At 37.8% G+C, this 20,874-nt stretch overlaps 1 protein-coding gene across 1 annotated transcript in view; it reads left to right on the forward strand.

The window, feature by feature from the left end:
• Nucleotides 1–20,874, forward strand: part of KIAA1328 (KIAA1328 ortholog) — a 172,651-nt gene that overhangs the window by 139,099 nt on the left and 12,678 nt on the right. The window contains exon 10 of the mRNA XM_058827295.1: nt 4,233–4,341. Coding sequence (XP_058683278.1) covers nt 4,233–4,341 — 109 coding nt within the window. The remainder of the gene's footprint in view (nt 1–4,232; nt 4,342–20,874) is intronic.

Below are 20,874 nucleotides of genomic sequence, written 5' to 3' on the forward strand. Positions count from 1 at the left end.
CCTTCATTTAGTGGAGTAGAAAGGGTCACTTCTGCTCTCTTTTCAGGGTATAAACTTACTGGATCAACTTAGGAAATCAATTTTTATTCCCCCACTGTTGATTTTGTCTTCTGTTTCTGTTTGCATCTTAGTTTTTATTCCTGTGCTTTAGCAGATGTTTGTGTCTTGTAGTCAAACTTTTTTAGTTTTACCAGCAAAACTTTAGGCAGTGAAGCGACCCTGAAGTCTTAGATCCTTTCAGCAGTAAATTGTTTTTATTGGTGTCACCACCAGCTATGTTAACATGTACTAAAATCTAACAACTTGTCTAGCTAAAAAGCACTGGACTACAGAAATGTGTGTTTGTCTTCCTTTTTGCTTTTGAAAATTTTGCTGTGGGACTGGGAAACTTATATCCATTGCACTGTGCAATATTGAGCAATTCTCTACATTTCTGTTTAAGTATTCCTCTTTATGAACTCTTCCTGAAATACCTCTTGCATTGAAACAAAAGATCTATTTTTCCCTTTGTTTCTTCTTGTTGGATGTAACATCTGCATGATGTTGTATAGCATGCACAGTTCCCTATTTCATATGCAAAAAAAAAAGCCAGAGAAGGAAAATAATTTTAGCTCATTTTAGCCCTGTACTTTTCCAGGGGCTGATTTCTCTAGATAGTGTTTGTTTTTCAGTAGTTTTTCTGATGTAGCTTCTTAGGGATTCAGGATCTGGAACTTCTTCCCTTGAGGGAAGACTCTTCCCTACAATTGAATAGAGCAATTAGTTAATATTAGTGAAGTGCTTTGAAGATGTGAAGTACTATATAAATGTTAAGTCTTATGAATATTACTATTATTCAAGTCATAAAGATTTCTTTTATGATTATCAACCTAGATTTCCCATTGCTTACTTTCATTCTATTGCTGCTTGAACCGTATTTCTTCATTCTTAATGTTTACACTTCTAAAATATAGACTGTTGTATTTCCCCACTTTAATAATGTTTTAGTTGTCAGTTTTTCAAGCAGAAATATATGGCTATTTGAGTTTTCTCAAATGATTCTTTAATCTCCTTTAAATAATTCTTGTACCAGGTTAGCCAAATTGAAAATAGTATTCTTAACATTACCATTTAGGACACATTTATAGTTGCTTTGGGGGTAGCTTGCCTTGCAAGCTTATATCTTGTTTTTTTGGGGGAGGGAGGTTTGTGATTCTTTGCTGCTCCAGGTTCTTTCCATTGGTGTCAGGATTTAAATTACCACAACATGTAAGAGCTTTTCCTTTTTTTTGAGGCTAAATGTGTCTATTCTTTTTCCACGTTTCTTGCTTCTCTAGATCATCTGCAATGTCTCCAGTCTCTTACTGTCTTCTAACACCTGCAATCTAATTAATTTGCTGTCATTTGTATCACCCCAGTTCTCTATGACTTTTCATAAATAATTACCAGTCACTTCATAAATTCATTAACTAATTCCCTTTAGCCCTGAAATATATATCCTTCAGACTAAAGACTTTGTATCTTTTTTCCCCCTGGTAGTTTCTTTTCATCAGCTTTATATAGGCAGGTATTATACATCAACAGGGTCTTCATTATCCTCTACTTGCCAGTTTTCCCTTCCTTTATTTCTTTCTCATAATATATTTTAAAATTAGTAGTAGCTTGGACAATTTTGGGAATGTTATTGATTTAATCATCTTTATATATTTGCTTGTTCTTGAGTGTTTCTTTTCCCTCAAAAGACTTGCATGCTGTTTCCAAGATTTAATTTTTAAACTTTTTTTATCTATTTTTAAAAAATATACATTTGTTTGGGATCTCTTGATGCCTCTGCTTTATGTCTGTGCAGCCTTACACCCTCAATAAATTCCTGCTGAGTTCCTTTTCTTGTTTTCTGTTTCTGGATCTGGTAATATTTTCAGACTTGGGTATTTGAACAGTCTCCTTGAGGCTACTCAAGGAGAGTAGTATACCTTGAGTGTTGGCCACCACTGAGTCCATATATTATCTTTTTCTGCAAGGATACATCTCATTTTCTGTGGATGTAGTATTGTTGATGGTGTGCCAGGCTTGTCTTGTATTAGCAATTGAATATTTTCTCCCATGTTAACAAGGTTTTTATTACTTTGGTATTAGTTCCTTAAAATCCAGCTGCTTCATTCCACTGTCACATTAAATGATTTCTAAATGTCTCTTACTCGATTGTAAAGTCAAAACTCTAAGCAAGAGTCTTCCAGTCTTTATATGCATACCCACTCTTCTCATCATAGATTGGCACACTATCAAGTTACCAGGGACACACAATCAGCATATATCCCCATGATATTTCCAAGACTTCCTTCACTGATAATTAACTCTTTCTTAGGCAAGATTTTTTTTTACTGCATGGTGCTGAAACCCAGTTCATTACAGAAGAGTGGTAATGTGGTTTTTTTGTTAGTCTGCCTAAAATGCATCTTAAAATGCATGGATTTACTGAATTGTATATAATTGTATAAATCTTAGATCAGTGCATTGTTTTAAATAAATCCTTGGACATCTGTACATTTTACACTGAAGCTGGAATTACAACTTTGTGTTGCTTCATGTTTCAGCATGGCTGATAGATAATGCTTCTGTTCGCAGAGCTGAGGAATATTTGGTCATCACAGAGTTACGTAAGGAGCTAAACACTGGTTTGACTTTAATTTTTGCTGATATGTTTAGTTTTCTCTGTACTATTAAGTGACACTGGTTGCACATAAGTAATTAGACTAGATTAAAAAAAGCCCAAATCCACAGATTTTTGTGTGGTAGATCAGATAGGTCCTGATTTTCCTACTGCCCTTTACCTCTTATTTTTCTGTATGCTATTTGTCTTACTAAATCTGATCAATGAAAGTCTGTTCTCAGGTGAGCAAGTGAAAAGTTGGCTTTACCACCAGCCTTCAAGGGTTGTCTTCATTCCAGCTGGCAGCCAGTTCTTAGTGGTTAGCTGCTTAAGATCAACAGCTTAGGCAGTGGGACAGGATGCACCTTCAGCAATTTTGCAGGCTTGGAAGAAGCAGTCAGTTTGCTGGAGAGCAGGTCACCTTAACAGGTTGGGAAAATTTTTTGACAGAACCCTTTTTAAGTTCAGCAAAGGGAAATGCCAGGGTCCTTCAACTGGGTTGAAGTGATTCCATGTAGCAGGACAACCCTGAAAGCAGTTTTGCCAGGAAAGAATGTTGTGTGAACTTCTGAACAGCAATAAGTCAGTGATGTGCCTGTGTGATGGAGTAACTGGACCTCTTACAGGGCCATAATCATACAAATGTGATCATCAGAGTGCTGAAATGACACTTCCCCCCAGTTAGCTCAGTGAGACTGTGTCCATAAATACTGTGTCCGGTCTGGGACTCCACAGTGCACAGACAATACTGACAAACTGTAGGAAGTCTGTCAGAGGCAGCCAGGACAGACATGGGGCTGAAGCAAGAGGCTGAGAAAGGGTGCATTAAGAAGCCTTAAGAAGAGATGACTCAGCATAGATCTTCCTTCTTGCTTCAGCTATCTTAGGAGAGGGTGTAGAGAAGAGGGAATGAGTCTTCTTGGAGGTCATCATCAGCCACACAAGAGACAACAGGGAAAAATCACAACTCAGAAAATTCTGATTAGCTATACAGGAAACATTTTTGACTCTGAGTCTGGTCAAACAGCTGAACCAGAGGAGTTTCCTAGAGAGGTTCTATCAGTGGAGACATTCAGCACCTAATGTAGCGTCTGAAACCTATTGATGCTGTTTGAATGGAGGGTTGAACTACATGACCTCCAAACTTCACTTTTAAATCTAAATTATTTTGTAATTAAAGAGTTATTTGGAGGTGGGAGGGAGTGGACTCTTAGTTCTATTTTATTTAAATGAAAATACTGTTGTAGTGATATTTACACTTGGAGAGCTAACACCTTAAAGCACATAATGAGAAATGCGTCTGTGAAACAAGCTGAAGTGCGCCACTTAAGGAATAATAACTCTGCAAGTCTGTCAAATTCTGGGCAGTAAGATGGAGGCTGCAGAGTGTGTCTTATTGTACAGATTTGATTCTGCATGGTCCTGAAAAGGATGCTGTGCACAGTACTGTCAACTGATGAGCTCTTTGTCATTTCTCGGTGTATATTTTTCACTTGACAATTGTTTCAGTTTTTTGTCTCAATGTTCTGTAGTAAGACAGAATTGAAAAACATCTATTCCAAAATCTCTAGCTTCTAATACCTAGTTTGCCTTCATTCTACAGGGACAACTTCAGGACCTAGGAAGGATGCAGCCGTATCTCCTGGGTTGATGGGCAGCAGCAAAATGCTTGCAACCACAGCCATATCACCAATTCAGCTTGACCCTTCACGGTAAGCTGCTAGGTAATCTGTGGTTTAAGATTCTGCAAACACAACCATCAGATTCTCCTAGATGCAGGGAAGTGACTGAATTTCTATGATGTTTCGTATTAGCATAAGTTGAATAATATAAACTAAAACCTGCCATATCCTTTTGACATTTATAGTAAGCCTTAAGTTGCGTGTTAGAATAAAAAAAGCAAGAATATGCCAAGTTCTAACATTTTAATTTTACTTATATTTTGAACAGAAAGTATTTAATGTTCCAAGCCCTGACACATTAAATACCTTTGTAAATAATTTTAATGGACAGTGTTAACCCTGTTAGATTTTACATTTGCTTGAAGATTTTAATCACTCGTCATTTTCCCGCCTCCTCCCCCACCCCCAATTTTATCAAATGGCATTTCTTTTAAAATGTTTTGTATGAGAGTTATTTTATGTTTAATGACAAGCAACAAAATCACATTAAGTCAGCAGTTCCTGATTATACTATATGTCTGCACTAAATGCACTGGAAAAGTAGCATTATCACTTCTGTTCCAATGAAAAAACTGAAAGCATTGTTACGCTTACAAGTCTGAAAACAACTTGCCTTCTTTGGGGCAGGATTACATTTCTAGTGGTAAATGCCTGGAAAAACGGCATACAATCCCTGCTTTTCTTTATCATATCCCACATTTTCTCATAATAAAATCTTTAGTTAAGGAACAAAATACAAGCAGATTGAAATATGGAACATGCAGCATTTTATACCACTAGTTAGATAACAGTGCAGTGGCATAACAGGAATGTGCAACCATTCATGAGAAGAGTTAAATGTTTCTTGGAGGATGAGAGGGCTAGAGTCAGATTTAATCTTCTCTTGGCCCAGTGGACTTGGAAAATGTATGCTTGATATCATCCCTGTTTTCTTGGCAGCAGCTGGCAGTTTATTTCTATCTTCTGAGAGAACTTGAGATATATAATAGGTGAAAAACCACTATCAATATTGACAAATTTGTACTTACTTGTTATGGAAATTTTTTTTTCTTCCGATGGAAGGGATGATAATTCTTGGAGGATTTAAGAACTGAGTTAGGTTGGGCTGTTTCCCACAGTAGCTGCGTGTTTAAACTAACAGAAACCACAAGATTGCCTAAGCATTTCTCTTAGAAGCAATGGCTACCTTTGCAAGGCCGGCATAGAGATGAAGTATGTGTAAAGATACTGCTTGATACTGTGTAATAGTGCTGGGTTAAGATTCCATTCAAGCACTGAGGAGTAGATATAATTATGCACATCATATAAGGACTGCTCAGAAAAAGAATTTTTATTCAAGAGGATTGATGGTCTATTCTTTTCCACAGAGGGGAGTAAAATATTTGTTGAAATATGCTGTTAGAAATCATACCAGGTAAAGTGATCAGTAAAAGGAGTCTGATTAGCTGTCATCTTTAAAGTATTATTAAACCAGTTGATGAAAAATCCTGTATTTCTGGGCACTTTCTCCCATGCTTCTTCCCTTTCTTTCTCACCATTGGTGCTGTAGGTATTATTGACTAGGTTAAACAGCCATGTTGTGCTTTCCCTTACTCCTGGCCTTCTCTAATTGAAAATGGTAAATGGACAAGTATTTCTGGGGGGACCTAAAGCTGATTCTATTCTTCATCAAAAAACCTGCTTGGGCAGCAGGTCAGTCTCAATTTATCACTGAATGGTTATAAGCTTAGACTGCAGGTTTAACTAACTAAATTAATCAATATTGAGAATTATTGCTGCTTTTGTGCCACTAAAGTTAGGGTTTGTCAGCATGTTCATTATGATCTGTGATTTGGGGGGGTTAACAGCTTAACCACAACAGTTGGCACAGATCTGAAACTTGAAACACAAAGCCCTAGCCTAAGAGCAAATTTATTTATTCAGCAGTACATGTAAACCTAATTACTTTTGACTATTTAAATTTATAGGACTAGATTCAACTTGTGTTTGTGCCAGCTTTAACTAGCACAAACCCTGGCACTCGGCAGCAGCAGCAAAGGAAAGCCTGCCAGAGAGAAGGTGTTGGAAAGCGACAGAAGCTCCCTGGCAGAGAGAAGCATCAGGGTGCTACCACAGCTTCTGGGAAGGGCTGGCTGGGTAAGCAGGCATGGCAGGTAGAAGATGTGTTGGCATGATAACCTGCCTTGGCAGGGCTCAACTGGAGGCTTCAGTGTGTTACAGCTACCTCCTGCTTGAGAAAGAATTGCTGCAGTCCTACTTTCTTCTCTGTCTCAGAATGAATCGTGTCATGAACAAGAAATAAGTGTCCCTAGAAAGTAGGTATAAACCTTGAGGGCCATAGCGCTGTTCCTGTAGAAGGACCAGACTTGCAAAATGAGTGTGCACAAAGTGAATTCAGTGATATCTTTGAAAGAAAAATAAACCCCAGCATTTCCTTATCTGGCATCTGGAGCTGGGCTAATAGTGAATTTGTTTGCCTATCAGGCTTCTGTGCATGCCTGTTGCTGCCTTCCATAGCACTGCCAAGCACTGCAAGTTTGGTTATCCAGTGAGCCAAGTGTCTACACCTGTATGAGGGCCTTGAAATTATGTTCACAGCAGGGCTGGAAAGCTCTTCTGCTTCATTTGCTTATTTTTCTAGACCAAAGACAATATATTTGGGAAAAAAAGTTCACAGGCAAGATTGGGGCTGGGCAAATATGAAGGAGTAGGTTTGTTCCTAAAGCATGGTTACTCTGATTGTTTAAATGTTTAAATGTTACTTTTTTGATGACTTTTGATTCATAACTGATGTTTGCCTAGAAGAAAGGGTCTGTGTTTCTGCTGAACTGGAGGGAAGCTGGACAGGAATAGTACTGGTATATTAATGCTTTCACTTAGTAATGAAGTTTTTACATAAACACTTAGTTTTTACATAAACTAGGTCTTACCTTAGCTATACTCAGGCACTGATTTCAGCAAAACAAGTGTTGTATTGCATACAGAATTGAAGCTACTCTAAATTAAAGTATTCAACTATTTCTGGGGAAATAAAAAAAAGGAAGTTATAAATTGTACATTCTGAAATGCCATTTAATTTGATTACAGCTCTGTTGCAATTGTGAGGCTCTCCCCACGTAGTGTTGAGTTTGGCACAGTAAGTCCTATAACACTGCAGAAATTAAGCACTTAAAAAGACACAGGCAAAGTTTGTTCTGCTCACCATGGAAACAGATAATTCTCCTGTAGTGTTTTTCACGTCGGACAAAGCGAATTCAAGAACAGTTAGGTAAATTAAAGGACTGTGTAATAGTTTGGGATTTCAGCATTAAGTCTGTGGTTTTTGGTTGAAGTTTCAGATCAAAGCTTTCATACTTGCTGAATGCATTGTCATGAAGTTCCTTATAGCCAAAAAAAGAAGTGATTTAGAAGTTCTTGCAATATGAATGCTGCATTTGAGCAGTATTTTTATCTGCTAGACTACAATGGCCTGTAGGAGTTCTTATAAACAGATTGTATTGTGTAAATTTGTGTTTAGGGACATTTTAAAAACAAAACTATTTACCCAATTGCCCAGCACATCTCAGGTGAATGTGTACGCAGGGACTTTTAAGCAAATTAATATCTGATGTAAAATATAATGTGCAGAATTGTATACTTAATAATGCACACTGGAATAGTCTAAAGTAGATCTGTTGTGCTGAGCGTTAGGAAATATGACAGTGATGAGATTCAAGCTCTCATCTTACTTATGTGGTAGTTGATTTTCACATCTTTGCATTTTGGATGCTTAAATATGGATATCAACTTAAAATGATTTCAGAAGTTCCTTATAATGTAGAGTCTAAGCAAGGATTGCCAAAGAAACAGAATTGGGTTTTTTGCCCTTAGGATCAGACACCACTCAAGATTCAAAAGGACCAGAAAACTTTCATTCCAGATTTTAACTTAGGAACATTTAAAGAGATTAAAAGTGTGTTTGGAGTAGGGTGGTGAGTTAGTTTCTGAATGTGGTAGGAGATGCAAGTTTTGCCTATGCCTCAAGAAAGCCAGCAGTGCAAAAAGTCCAGTGTACTTCCATATGCAAGTGATAAAACCAGACATTGGCAAATTAATCTCTCTTATTCACAGTGTAGGTTGTTAATTGTTCTCTCTGCTGGCTGTCGATATAATGTGAAATTTTCATTCCCCATTCAAGATGGAAAAAGTTGTGGCTGAAAATGTTAACATTTGCATTTTTATTTGTTGATTTATTTAAAGGACAGCCTCTCTTACAGCAATCCATCACTCAGTGACACCCCAAATATGAATAATGTATTGTAGACTTGCGGTACAATGTGTAATAAGTGCCAGAGACAGTAGAAGAATGTTAACTATGTTGCAAATGTAATATTTATCGACTCATACTTTATTGCTTTCGAGGTTCAATAATACTGACCATAGGACATTAATATCACTTATCTTGATTTTAGGTGGGCACCTCTATATGTAGAAATAACCCATCTATATCATACTTACAAAATAAATGTGAATTTTACAGCTCTTTGTAAGAAGTGCTTTGTAGGTTTCTTGGCTTATTGCTCACAGTTCTCCTTTTCTACCTTCTCATTTACTTCTGTCTGACACTGATCCCCCTCCAGTTGCCTGACCCAGGTGGTGAAGACCTCAGCACTCTTCCAGAGGCTTCATTTGTTTGCTGCATTGTGATCCCGTGCCTCAGATAGGATTTGGGCTCTTTTCCTATTAAAGACCAGTATGAAAAAGAGTATTCTATTGCTTCTCTCTGAAAAGACAACAGCTGAGAGGCTAAAACAGAAATACCTTCTCTTCTGGAAAGACACACATAGTAAGTCTGAATCATCTCTTTGAAGATTACAGATATCAGAAAGAGAAGTGTTTAATAAGTTCAACATTGTTATAGATACGGAACTTGTTTTCAGAGAAATTTTTACTCAAGAAGTAGAAATATGTTAAAGCAATTTGGAAAGATTGAGATTTAAAATTCAGTGGCTTTGAGAACCAAAATTTTATTGATAACCTGCTTAAGGAAAGAATTTACAATAAGGTTTTGCTTTAGTCGCAAATCTTTCAGTAGTGATTATTCCTGTCTTTAGGAAGTTACTCCAGAGTTCTGCTGTGGAAACTGATACTGACTGGGCAAATGCTCCTCCTTATCTGCTCTGTTTGGTTACAGCCACTAAAAGCTTTGAAGTCTCTAAGGGAAATGCAGATGTGAACCTAGAGCTGGGATCTAAACCAAATTTAACAATGGGAGATTTCAAGCTTGTGTTGAAATCAGATTTCACCTGTGAAGCCTGCCTCTTGGGAAACTTGGAATTGGGTTCGGCCATGAAAATGATAAGCCTTTATTATATTTGGTGTTGTAGACATCAAGTAAATTTTGAAGTGACATTCTGTATTAACATCTGAGGTTATCAAATTTAACAGATCATTGGCTTCTTTCTTTACTGTGTGTAACAGGAACACCTATTTGTGTCATAGCAGCCTACCTAATAGCTACTTTGCAGTAACAGTTTTGGTGTGTCCATTGCTGACAATGAAAATCATATTGGGAAATTCTGATTTGCAGTGCAAAAGGATTAATGTTAATTACCAACTGTTGGCTGTAATTGTCACCCTCATTAAAATGCAGAATTATGTATTTCTTAGTTATAAATAACCCTTCTAATTGTACTTGATGTATGCCAGTTTAATCAAAAAGTACACTTGCAAACAAGCAGATATTTGCATTAATCTAGCACTAGATCTTTGAGTCTTTTTTGATCGTCTTTTATTCCAAACTTGACTAGTTGGGGGAGGTCTATTACAGCTACATATCCTTTACACATTTTTTTTTTTCAGCTCCATGGATCTGACAGGATTTTGTATTAAAATGAGGGGAAGTGTCTTCTGGGAATGCTTAGTGCAACAGAAAACGTGTCAGTTTTGAAGTAGTTGGCAAGGTTTCCATCATTCAGTGGTATGACAATAACTTGATTGTAGTTTGAAAGTAATAATAAGCAAAGGAAAACAGAGTACAAATCATGTTACGAAACTGACTTAACTCTTTGCATCATTTTTATTGTTATTTTAATTACTATTTTTTACAATTTTTCCCCATGTGCATTTGCAGGTTCTCAAATACCCTGTCAAATCTTAAGAGAATGTTGGTTCATTGGATGTGATTCCTGTTTGCATTTTTAATCACAGCAATGAAAACAGCCTCAAAATATTTTCAGGTTCCTCTCTATTTTTCTCTACTCCTTTGTAAAAAATTAAATAAAAAATGTATATATATATATATATAAATTACTGTCTCTTTTTCCTGCACTGATACCTTGAGTGTTCTGCCTTATGCTTTTAAAAACTTATTTAGAATTACTGTGATTGCAATTTCTACAGAGCTTGGCAAGGTAAGATCAGTCTTGATTCCTGTCCTCATGGTTCTCTAAGCAACTCTTCTGTTTCTAGTACTGTAGTAATTTCTCTTCATATCTTTCTGAGGTATTTCATCTTGTTTTTGGAGGTTTGTTTTATTTTTGAGATGGGAGGAATTGATGAATAACATAGGCAGCATAATTCTGTCATAGTTTAAGAAGCCTTTGTCCCAAAAGATGTCTCAGTCATCCTTCCACCATATTGCTTATGCTTAATAAATTCCCTTTTTCTTCTCTCTTTCCCTTTCCTGAGCCTTTCAGGCTGTAAACTCCTTAGGGCAGGATCTTGCCACAGCACATCTTTGTGCTTGGCTGGTCCATACACTAATGATGTTTAAGTGTGATGATGGTATAGTTAGGGTGGAATGTGTCTTGCTTATCTTAAAATAACTGAGCTAGTTACCCTCACTATCTTATTTTAGAACCAGCTAAATATCCTTTTGGCAATACCTTGTTGTCCCATGAGCTGTAAAGTAAGCCTGGAGTAACACACTACATCTGATATCCCTCTTGTAGCTGAATATGTGAAACTAAAAATAAGTTGTTTATTATTCATATTTTCTTTATGGATTGGAGGCAAATGCAGGGTTAACCTGTGTGCTGCATGGTCAGTGCCCTGATTATTAATATATTTTTAATGCTTGCTCTATGAATTGAACGGCTTAGTCATCGAAGATGTAAAGCCCTCCACTCTGGGACAGGGTGTGTATATGCCTGATTGTGAGCATGCAGCATCTATGAGCTTATATGTGGTAATATTTTCAATAAAAATCGTGGCTGCTTTGGAGAGTCCTGTTTTGAATGGTTTTGACCTGGTGATGCCCTGCAACTTGAACACTGGTGACTGTGGTACTGCAGTGATTTTTGGTCTGAGCGGTGCCTTGCACCCGTCCTGTCCCACCCCTGCCTGTCAGATGTACCATGCACCAGGGGATGGTCTCACAAGGCAGACAGCTCTGTTTTCTCAGGTATTTAATCAGTTATTTCCAGCTGATGAGCTTCCTGCTTCAAAAATAAATTCCTGCCTCTCTGTCACTTAAGGAGAGTAACCAGTGTTTGCTTTACAGTGTCTGACTTGCCCCATTTCCAGTTTTTAATGTACTTTTTTAAGCCTTTGTGATATTCTAGTTTTCTGCCTCAATAAAGATATTCAGTTTTCCTTTGAGCTACCATGAATAGTCTAGTATCATCAGCAAATGTCTCTTTCTTATTTGTCCTTTCTAGGCCACTTGCAAATGCATTAAAGAGTTCAGGCCCTCACAGTTTTCTGTGAGCTCCACTGATGACCTCTCTGGCCACTTTATAGCAGGCCAGTTTTAATGTTTTTTCTTAATTTCCTGAGTTTTAGCCAGATAATAGGTATCCATTAATGGATTTTTCTCTTAGTTTATGTCAGATTTTAAATGTTTGGTAATAGATTTGCTGTAGGACTTTTCAAACTCTAGGTAGACTATATAAACTATATTTTCTGTTTTTAGATGCATAATAATCTTTTGAATCTGGTAGAGGTCCCCAGTGAATAAAGACTTTATGTTTAGTCTCTGTCAATATATCGAGTTTATTAATTCCTTATTATAATTTCTATCAGTCTGCTTATTCTAAACGTTAGACGTCTTCTTTTGTAGATTTCTACATATTTCCAGATCACTTTAAAAACAAACAAACAAAATCCTTCATTTGCCCAGAACTGAAGCAGTTTTAGGCAATTAGTTACATGCTACAGTTAATAGTTTAGCTGTTTCATGCCTGAGCTCCTTCAGAGATTTGTGTGAGTACCAGCTGATCCCAGCAATTCATTATTGTTCATTCATGTTGATTTGTTCTGTAATTTATTTGCAGGACATTTCAGCTTCAAACAGGTCTTCCACTGTGTCCTCTGTAGCTTCAGAAACTTCCTAATTTCCTGAACTTATGGTGAATGTATGTTCATATCACTGAGTTTTTCTCCTGTGGCTTCATCATCCTGTTCCTTTTGTAACTTCATGTTCTTCTGGCTTTAATTTAAACCTCCTATGTTTTATATACTTAAAACTGGGATTTGTTATTGGACCTAATGCTTTCAGCAGAATAACCATTAGTCTTTGGAATTCTTTGTGGGGCTTGATTTTGTGGGATTTTTTGGTTGTGGGTTTGTGGGTCTTTTTCTCTTTCCTTGAGCTAGCAGTTTGTTCCATTTTCTTTATTTAGACCTGACTGGATGACAGTTTATTGTTTCACTTAAACTGGTAAAGTTTCTTTTCATCCTTCTGAGGACTTTCTCCATAGGTTGAATCTCCATTTTTGAAGCCCTAGTACAGCTATTATTTTTAACAAGCTTTCTCATTTTCATACTGTTTCCACTTCTGGAGTGAAAAACTGCTGTAGCAAACTTTTGCTCAGTAGTGGTTACTGTGTGTTAGTTGATGAATTGCTCCCAGATGTGAGAGAGATTTTGTGGAATGAACAGCACAACTAGGAGGACTCTTCAGCTTGGAAAAGAGGTGGCTAAGTTTAGGATACTATTAGAATTTTATAAAATGAAAAGTGACCTGCAGAAAATGAATAGGGAACAATTCTTTACTGTCTTGTCTACTGGAAAAACTGATGAGCATCAGACAGAGTTGTGAGATGGCACATTCAGATGATGTAAATGAAGACAGAAACCATCAGTGAGCTTATGTCCTGACCTTCTATCATTATTGTGTTTCTAAACTCCACATATTTCAATATTATAATTATAATTTCCTGTAATTTATACAGCTTTTTAAAGTAATTCTTAATATATGGATTATAATAATGATTTCTAAATTATTTAAAAATAGATATCTATTTTTAAAGAACTATTGTCTCTCATCATCCTTGTTAAGACATTTCTGATTGAGAAAAACACCATATCTGGGCTTGTGTCTCAATCATACCATGTTACTTACATATCTGTTATGAGTTCAATAGGACTTCATAACAGATTTGGGCCCTGATTTTTCCTAGGTAGGGTAATGTAAGAGCCAAGGTGTCTTCCACATTTGTTTAGGCAAAGTAAAGGTAATATTTCAGTAAAGAATATTGGACTTTGAACTGCTGAACTGAAGGTGTTTTTATTTTGTTGGCTTTACTTCGGGGAGCCCTGAATCAGGTAACATGCCTTTAGCTTTCTGATACAGAGTTGAAGGAAACAGAGAGTGACGTTGTAATCTCTGTTTACAGATCCTTATTCAAGCTGAGTGCACCAGTTTCTACTGCAGGTGTGACTTTTCCTAGGCCACATTTCCTTTTCAAAAACACATGTTATTGGTCATTGTTAAGTTTGGCTTTGTGATGGGCTGTGCTGAAGCTGTGATGGGCTGAGCACTGAAGCTATCTCTTCAAAATTTAGATAATCATGAAGGAAAACAGTATCTTGCTGTCTTTTTCCACCATTTATTTGTATATACTGATTATATTTAACATTTAAGTTTCTCCATGCAACATGTTTCCAGCTCCCCAGTAGTTTGGGGCCATGTATGTTAATTTTGATCTATGTTTTGTTGATTTTGGGATAGTACTTGGTTTATGGCCCTATGAGGGGGGAAAAATGATTTTTTTCTTTTAGTCTGAGTGTGTTAGGAGGGAAATAATTTGGAAATATGATGGAAATCTAAACCTTTATACTGAGAATAATATTGTGTCTTTGTTTCTGCCCTGGACTAAGTTGGCACTCTCTGTTTTATTGATGGTGACTTAAGTGTTGTTTTTCATCTTTGTTTCTTCCCACCTGTAAGTTTTTGAAGTATTTTTATTTGTTCCATACTGCTGGAGAACATAGTGACAATTATCTAGTTTAAGATGTCCCTGCTTACTACAGGGGATTGGACTGGATGACCTTTAAAAAGTCCCTTCTGACCCAAACTATTCTATTATTCTATGGAAAAAAAATTGTTGATACAGTTCTTTTTTTTATGTAAAAAACAAAGACATTCTAGAGTACTAATATATAATTTATGTATTTAACAGCTTTTAAAGTATATTCTCAAAGCCTCTAATGTCACTGTACTTTTAACTTTCATTTTTGCTTCATCTGCATTGAATCATCTTTTACTACTTAAAACAGAAATTGGGTTTATTGAAACATTTCAGTTCTGATTATTTTATAATAAAGATGAAGAAGTCTAACCTAATGAAATCACTCGAATGAAATGAGAAAAATTAAAAAAAAAAAAATTAATAAGCTGAAGACTTGAAGTTTTTATTAAGTCACATTTGGCTGTATGTTTCTCTGTGTGTACCGTCTTGGATCAGTAGGATGAGAAACTTCTCTTGTAAGGAATGACCTTTGCACTTAGACTGACTTTCTCTGTTACATTTCCAGAAGGGTTACTGGAAATGAATTGCCAATAGTTCTTACATGCATTAACTTCTGTGCCTGTGATCACAAAACTGTGGTTTGAGATGAGCAGTATTACTGAATTCCAATTCTTCCCCCACAGAATTCAGGCCTGTAAAGATACTTTATGGAATACATGCATGTCTGTCAGTCTGTTGGGTCTCTGTGAAACATCCTAATGTAAAATCAACTTTATGATTTATGAGAGACTTTTCCATACTCTTAGAAATAAAATCTTCCTGCTCCCTACAGAGTATCTGGTGATTCCCTGTGGGACTGCTGGTGTATCTGCAGTACACAGGTTGCTTGTCACTCTGATGTGACACTGTCTTCTAAAGTGTCTGTGCCCCTGTGCCTGGTTCTGCCCAGAATTTTTCAAGTTCCTCTCTTGTTCCAATGACCTTGTCCTTGCTAAGGAGCCAGTGTTCTTCCAGCATTGCCTTTTCTTTTTACTGTAACAGGTGAAGCAATTCCTAGAAGGACTTTAACAGTGCTCCAGCTGCTGTTCATCCCAGCGTCTGCTTGACTCTGTTAATTGCTCTGTGCATCCCTGTTCTTATCCATATGCTTGGAATTTTGAACCTGTATATCTGCCTCGTTTGTAGGCAACAAACTGACCTCATAAGAGAGTTGTTCTCTCCCTCCCCCTTCCTTGCCAATCTTTGTCTTATCTCCTAAAGGCCTCTCAGCATCTAGATTTCTAGACATGAAAGATAAGTGTGTTTTCTTAACTCAGCCTGCACTGACAGCTAGATTCAACTGTGATGAGCATCTTAAGGGATGTCTGAATTACTAGAATGTACAGGTCCATTGTAATTAGCTGTACAATTTTCTTGCTTTTGCCTCTTCTGTTTTGTTATGAACTTCTTAGCAGCAGACCCTTTCTACCAGTGCACAAACCATAACATCACATGACATTGACTTTACTCAAACCAGAAGATTTTTGTGCCAAGGTTGTAACATTGTATCATTACTTCATTGTATCTGTGTGAAAATTTTAATTTCACGCCCTGCGGACTTCACTGTCTCTGTGCACTCTGATCGTGTTGTTGCATAGAAGGGTAAGTCCCTGGGTCACATTCATTTTGTAGAGTATTTTTTTTGACTTTTTTTTAAAGTTCTGTTTCCTTTGAGAGATCTTGCTATAAAGTTAGCTCAGGACTTCTGCCAGGAAAATATTTGCAAGCTTAAAAGGGAGATACTAAAACTATTTTTTGTAAAGTTTTTATAGTGTGGCTATGACCATCTTATTAAAAAAGAAAAAAGATATGTATGGGGTTTGGGCTACACTGCAATGAATTTGCATGTGAATAGTTGCAAATGACTTTGTGAACTATGTGGGTAAGGGAGGGAAAGCCCTTGTTCAAATATATCATCAGGTTTTTCATAATCCTGGTTTTCATGAGGTGCAAACTTTTCTGGGCAGAAGTCCTTGGTTAATGGCTGGATTTGTTTCTGGAGATTCCTGGTTTGTAGGCATTGATTGGTATTTTAAACTTCCCTGTTTGTATCATGCCTGCACTGCATGGGTGGTAGATCATCATCCAGTCCTTGGTAGTCAGTCTTTGCCCTTTTGGTCTGTGCTGATGAACAACCTCTCTGGGCAGTCTTTGACGCTGTTCAGCCACTTACATAGCAAGAAAATTTTTTTACTTCAATTTGAATGGAATTTCCTGTATTTCAGTTTGTTCCCATTGCCTCTTGTCCTTTCACTTCCCCAGAGAGGAGCTCCAGCTTCCTTCCTCACCATATCAAGTTTTTATACCCATTGGTGAGATCACCCTGTGCTGCATTTGCTCCAGGTTGAACAGTCCCAGCTTTCTCACGTTTTACTTTTGTGTCAGATGCATCAAAGCCTTAATCATCTTCATTGGGTCCATGTCTCTTACACTGAAGAGTCCAGGACAGGGTGCAGCACTCCAGCTGTGTCCCACTGGTGCTGCGTTGAGAGGGGGTTGATCTTCCTCAACTTTCCAGCAGTTCTGGCCTTTGCTGGCTTCTATTCTGTTCTCATTTTCCATGTATCAGGACAAGTATCCAGGTCCTTGTCTGCAAAGCTGCCTTCCAGCCAGTCAAACCTTCCATGTGCCTCGGGTTATTCCTCCCCAAGTACAGGACTAGGCACTTCTCGTCATTGCATGCTGTGAGATGCTTGTGAGCCCATTTCTCCTGCCTGTTGAGGTCCCTCTCTGTACACTTTCTGGCCTCTCTCAGCCTAAAGTAGATTCTCAAGAATATGAGAATGAGAGATTTAACATCAGTTTCTTGAGCTGTTAAGTGCCCTACCTTATTTTGTATTTTGTATTAATGACCTTATGTAGTTTCTAACAGAGTCATGGACTGTTCGCAGGTGTGTGGTTATCGAAAAGTAATCCTGCAGCAGCCGAGATCATCTTTGCTAGTTACTGCTGGGAATGAACAAACTAAAATTTCACTTCCCTGCCCATCTGTTCAGCAGCTGAAAGTAGGTAATTTATCTCAGTGGGACACCTACCACCTGTGTAAAGTTTTTGAAAGAGGTTGTTAGCATGTGATGACTATAGCCAAGGGACACTGGGCCTGAGTGCCTTGTGCTCCGTGCCTCACTGCTGTTTTTTCCTGTAGGGTGCCTTGCAACCTGGTACTTGCACAGTGCCAGACCTGCTCAGTGGCTGTGTCCCTGTGAAGCTTACAGTGGCTGTGCCTGCTCTGCCACACAACCTGCTCCGGTGCCGGCGGCGTGTGGCTCCTCACCAGCAGTGGCCCCTCTTTGACATGCTAAACCAGGCACCACCAACACACCGTATTTTTTACAGCTACTGTTTTATCTCAGTGGCTCCTCTTGAATTATGTATCCTCATCTTTGATGTATGAAATCTCAGCTGATTTAAATATTACCCTAGAGAGTTCAGCACACCTGGAAATGAATGGAGTGACAGATAGTCCCAGTCTTTCCACTCTGGAGCAGCGAGTGGGAAGTTTTACAGCAGTTGGGTAGTGGAATACAATTTTTATGAGAGCGTTGTTTTTTCACATATGGTCTGCACCCAATTAGTCAGTGTGCTGGGATGCCAAGTATTTGAGCTCAGTTGCAATGTTTGTTCTCAGGCAAATTGGAGGGAATGAGTTCATATAAAGAGCTGGTGCACAGGGAGATAGTGGGCTGTTGTTCTGTTAGGAGCTGGGCACACACAAAATTGTGTGTGCCTGTCACTGGGAGGTAAGTAGTACAGAGCAAGTGAATGCAAATCTGTCTGAAAAGCAGTTGCTATCTGATGTCAGGCTTCTGAGCATGGTATGAAGATAAAAAAAACAACTGAGTGTAAGCTACATATATAATGTCAGCAAGATACAAAATCACAGTGTATATAAACCCTAAACACTCTAGGCTGTGAAACATACTTCAGTTTCTTCTGTGTGTTGTGGTCACTTTGCTTCCTGAAGGAATTAGACTTCAGATGAAGTGCAAGAACCTATTCACCTCTCTAGTGCTAGTATAGGTGGCTATGCTAAAGATGATGCCAGTTACTTTGTCATAAACAAAGTGATACCAGCTGAGAACAACAAGCAGAGCTCAAGTTTCTAGTGCAGTCTGGTCTGAAAAATGGGCTTTTTGCAAGACAACTATATTCAGTCTTTGTATTTTGACTGTTAATATACCTTAAATTTAAATTCCTCTGGATTTCTACCCAATTTCAACTTATTAGGTCTCCATCACACCTCACTATGAGGTCACTTCTGCCCTTTCTCTTTTCCTGTCTGTTCTCCGCTAAGAGACTGCTAACACAAGCACAGGGTCTATCATCCTGGCCTTGCTTCCAGGGATCAGAGGCTGGGAGATGCTTGCATTTACCTCTGGAGCGTAATTCTGACTGATGGGTTCTTATCAGGTTTGTGAAGTCCATCCATCCAATTGTCTGTTCCTGTTTTGAAGACCAAGCAACCATAAAGTTGAAAACGGTGTTGTATTTTTGGAATCTGAAATTTCAGACAATGCATTTATGAATTATTTATGAGGAATGTGTTTTCAGTAATGTGCAGCATAAAATGGAATGAATGCGTATCCATACTTGCCCTGAACTCTCCAAAGTGCATGCTAATAAACAGAATGATAACCTACCATCACTTCTGCCCTGTAAGATTTACAGTGCAAGCACTTTTTTCTGTGGTTTAATTCAAGTCAGTTTGTCAAGTTAAAGCTCTAGTGTTTTGTTTTGAAGTACAACTTTGTGAGTGATTTTCTATTACTTAAAGAAATCTAACTGCTTCCCCCCCCTTCTTTCAGCCAGAGTTACTGTCTAAATTTTTCTAGTCAAGTTGGCATACAGCCACCCTAAATTATACTTTAATTCACAATTAGAAAGGAAGTGGTAACCGTGCAGAGCAGCAAACCTTTCATTTAAAATGGCCATTATATAAGATCATGATTCTCCTGGATGATTAAGATATTGAAGAATAATTTAGATATCCTTAGGTTTTTGACCATTTAGAAGAGTTGGGCTTATTTAATTTTTTAAGCCTCCCTGAAACAGCTTTTTCCATAATGACAGTAATGCAGGACTCTATATCATCACAATTTGATGTTTACTTGTATCTGAATTGTCTAATGCCAACTTGTTTTCACTGATATAGCTGACAGGGCAGAGATAATTAAGAAACAGAAGAATTTGAGTGCTAGATTTGCTATTACACACTCCATGCCACAGCAGAAGAAATTAAGCTGACAAGCAGGAGAGGAAGGATCATGCAGAACCACAAGAAGAATTGCTGTTTAGGTACAGCAATTGACTGCATGTGAAATATTTTACCAGGATAAAAAAAGGGAAAAAAAAGGAAAATAGAATGGTAGAATAAACTACTTCCAAGCATTTGTCCAGCCATCTTATTTCCAGGGTGCAAAATAGAGAGCTTGAAATACTTACACAGCCCAGCAGAAGAAATGGCAGGGAAGAAAGCTAACCCCAGTGAAATGGTGGCAGAACTTCCATTGGCTTCCATACGGTCACAATTCCACCCCAATATATACTTAAAATTACTGCAGTCTGATTTTGCTCCTCTGCTCAGTGAGGTTTTAAATCTTGCACAGCTACTCGCAGTTCTTGCCACAATGGTTAGAAAGTCAATGAAAGCTCACAGTTCAGTAACTAAATGACAAGGTAAGAAACTTTGGAACCATAAAAAGGGTATAAATGCTTGACCTAAAACTATGCATATCTCCCACTTGACTGTACAACTGAAGCAAAAAGTTGATTTATTATCTGGCAGCTGGGAATTTGGACTGAGCTTGCAAAAAAGAGAGGTTGCTAATCCATGTAAATTGTGATAGACTTTTCAAGTATGTGGTGGGGTTCTTTTTTCCCTAAGCCATGTCCCTTAAAATTGTTTTGTAGTTATTAATACCCACAAAGTTGTAGGGTGAGGTAGTCCCAGCTTTGGTGAAAGTGTGCTAGGAAGAAGAGATGAAAAGTGGAAAAGAAATCAAAACAGAGGAACAGCACTGAGACTGGCAGAGAGGAGGTGCAGGATTGTACCGTGACTTACATATGCAGCCCTTTGTCAGAGGCTTTAGTACATTATAAAAGAAAAGGCACAATTTTGAAGATGATTCACTGAATTAGAGTTTGCTTTGAGGGGAAGGATGCTTGGGGACAAATTTGTACTAGTAAAAAATTGAAAAGAAAGGCTGTTAAGGCAGGAGATGTAGGAGGATGAAGTATGGCAGAAAAGATGATGACAGCTTAGTTTTGGCCCAGAACAATAAAGGGTGAAGATCTTGCTGTAGATGTGCTGTGATGACAGAGTGCTTAAAAGGAATAAAAGCTAAGTGTG

This window comes from Poecile atricapillus, chromosome Z (assembly GCF_030490865.1).
Source record: "Poecile atricapillus isolate bPoeAtr1 chromosome Z, bPoeAtr1.hap1, whole genome shotgun sequence".
In the NCBI taxonomy this organism is placed as follows: domain Eukaryota; kingdom Metazoa; phylum Chordata; class Aves; order Passeriformes; family Paridae; genus Poecile; species Poecile atricapillus.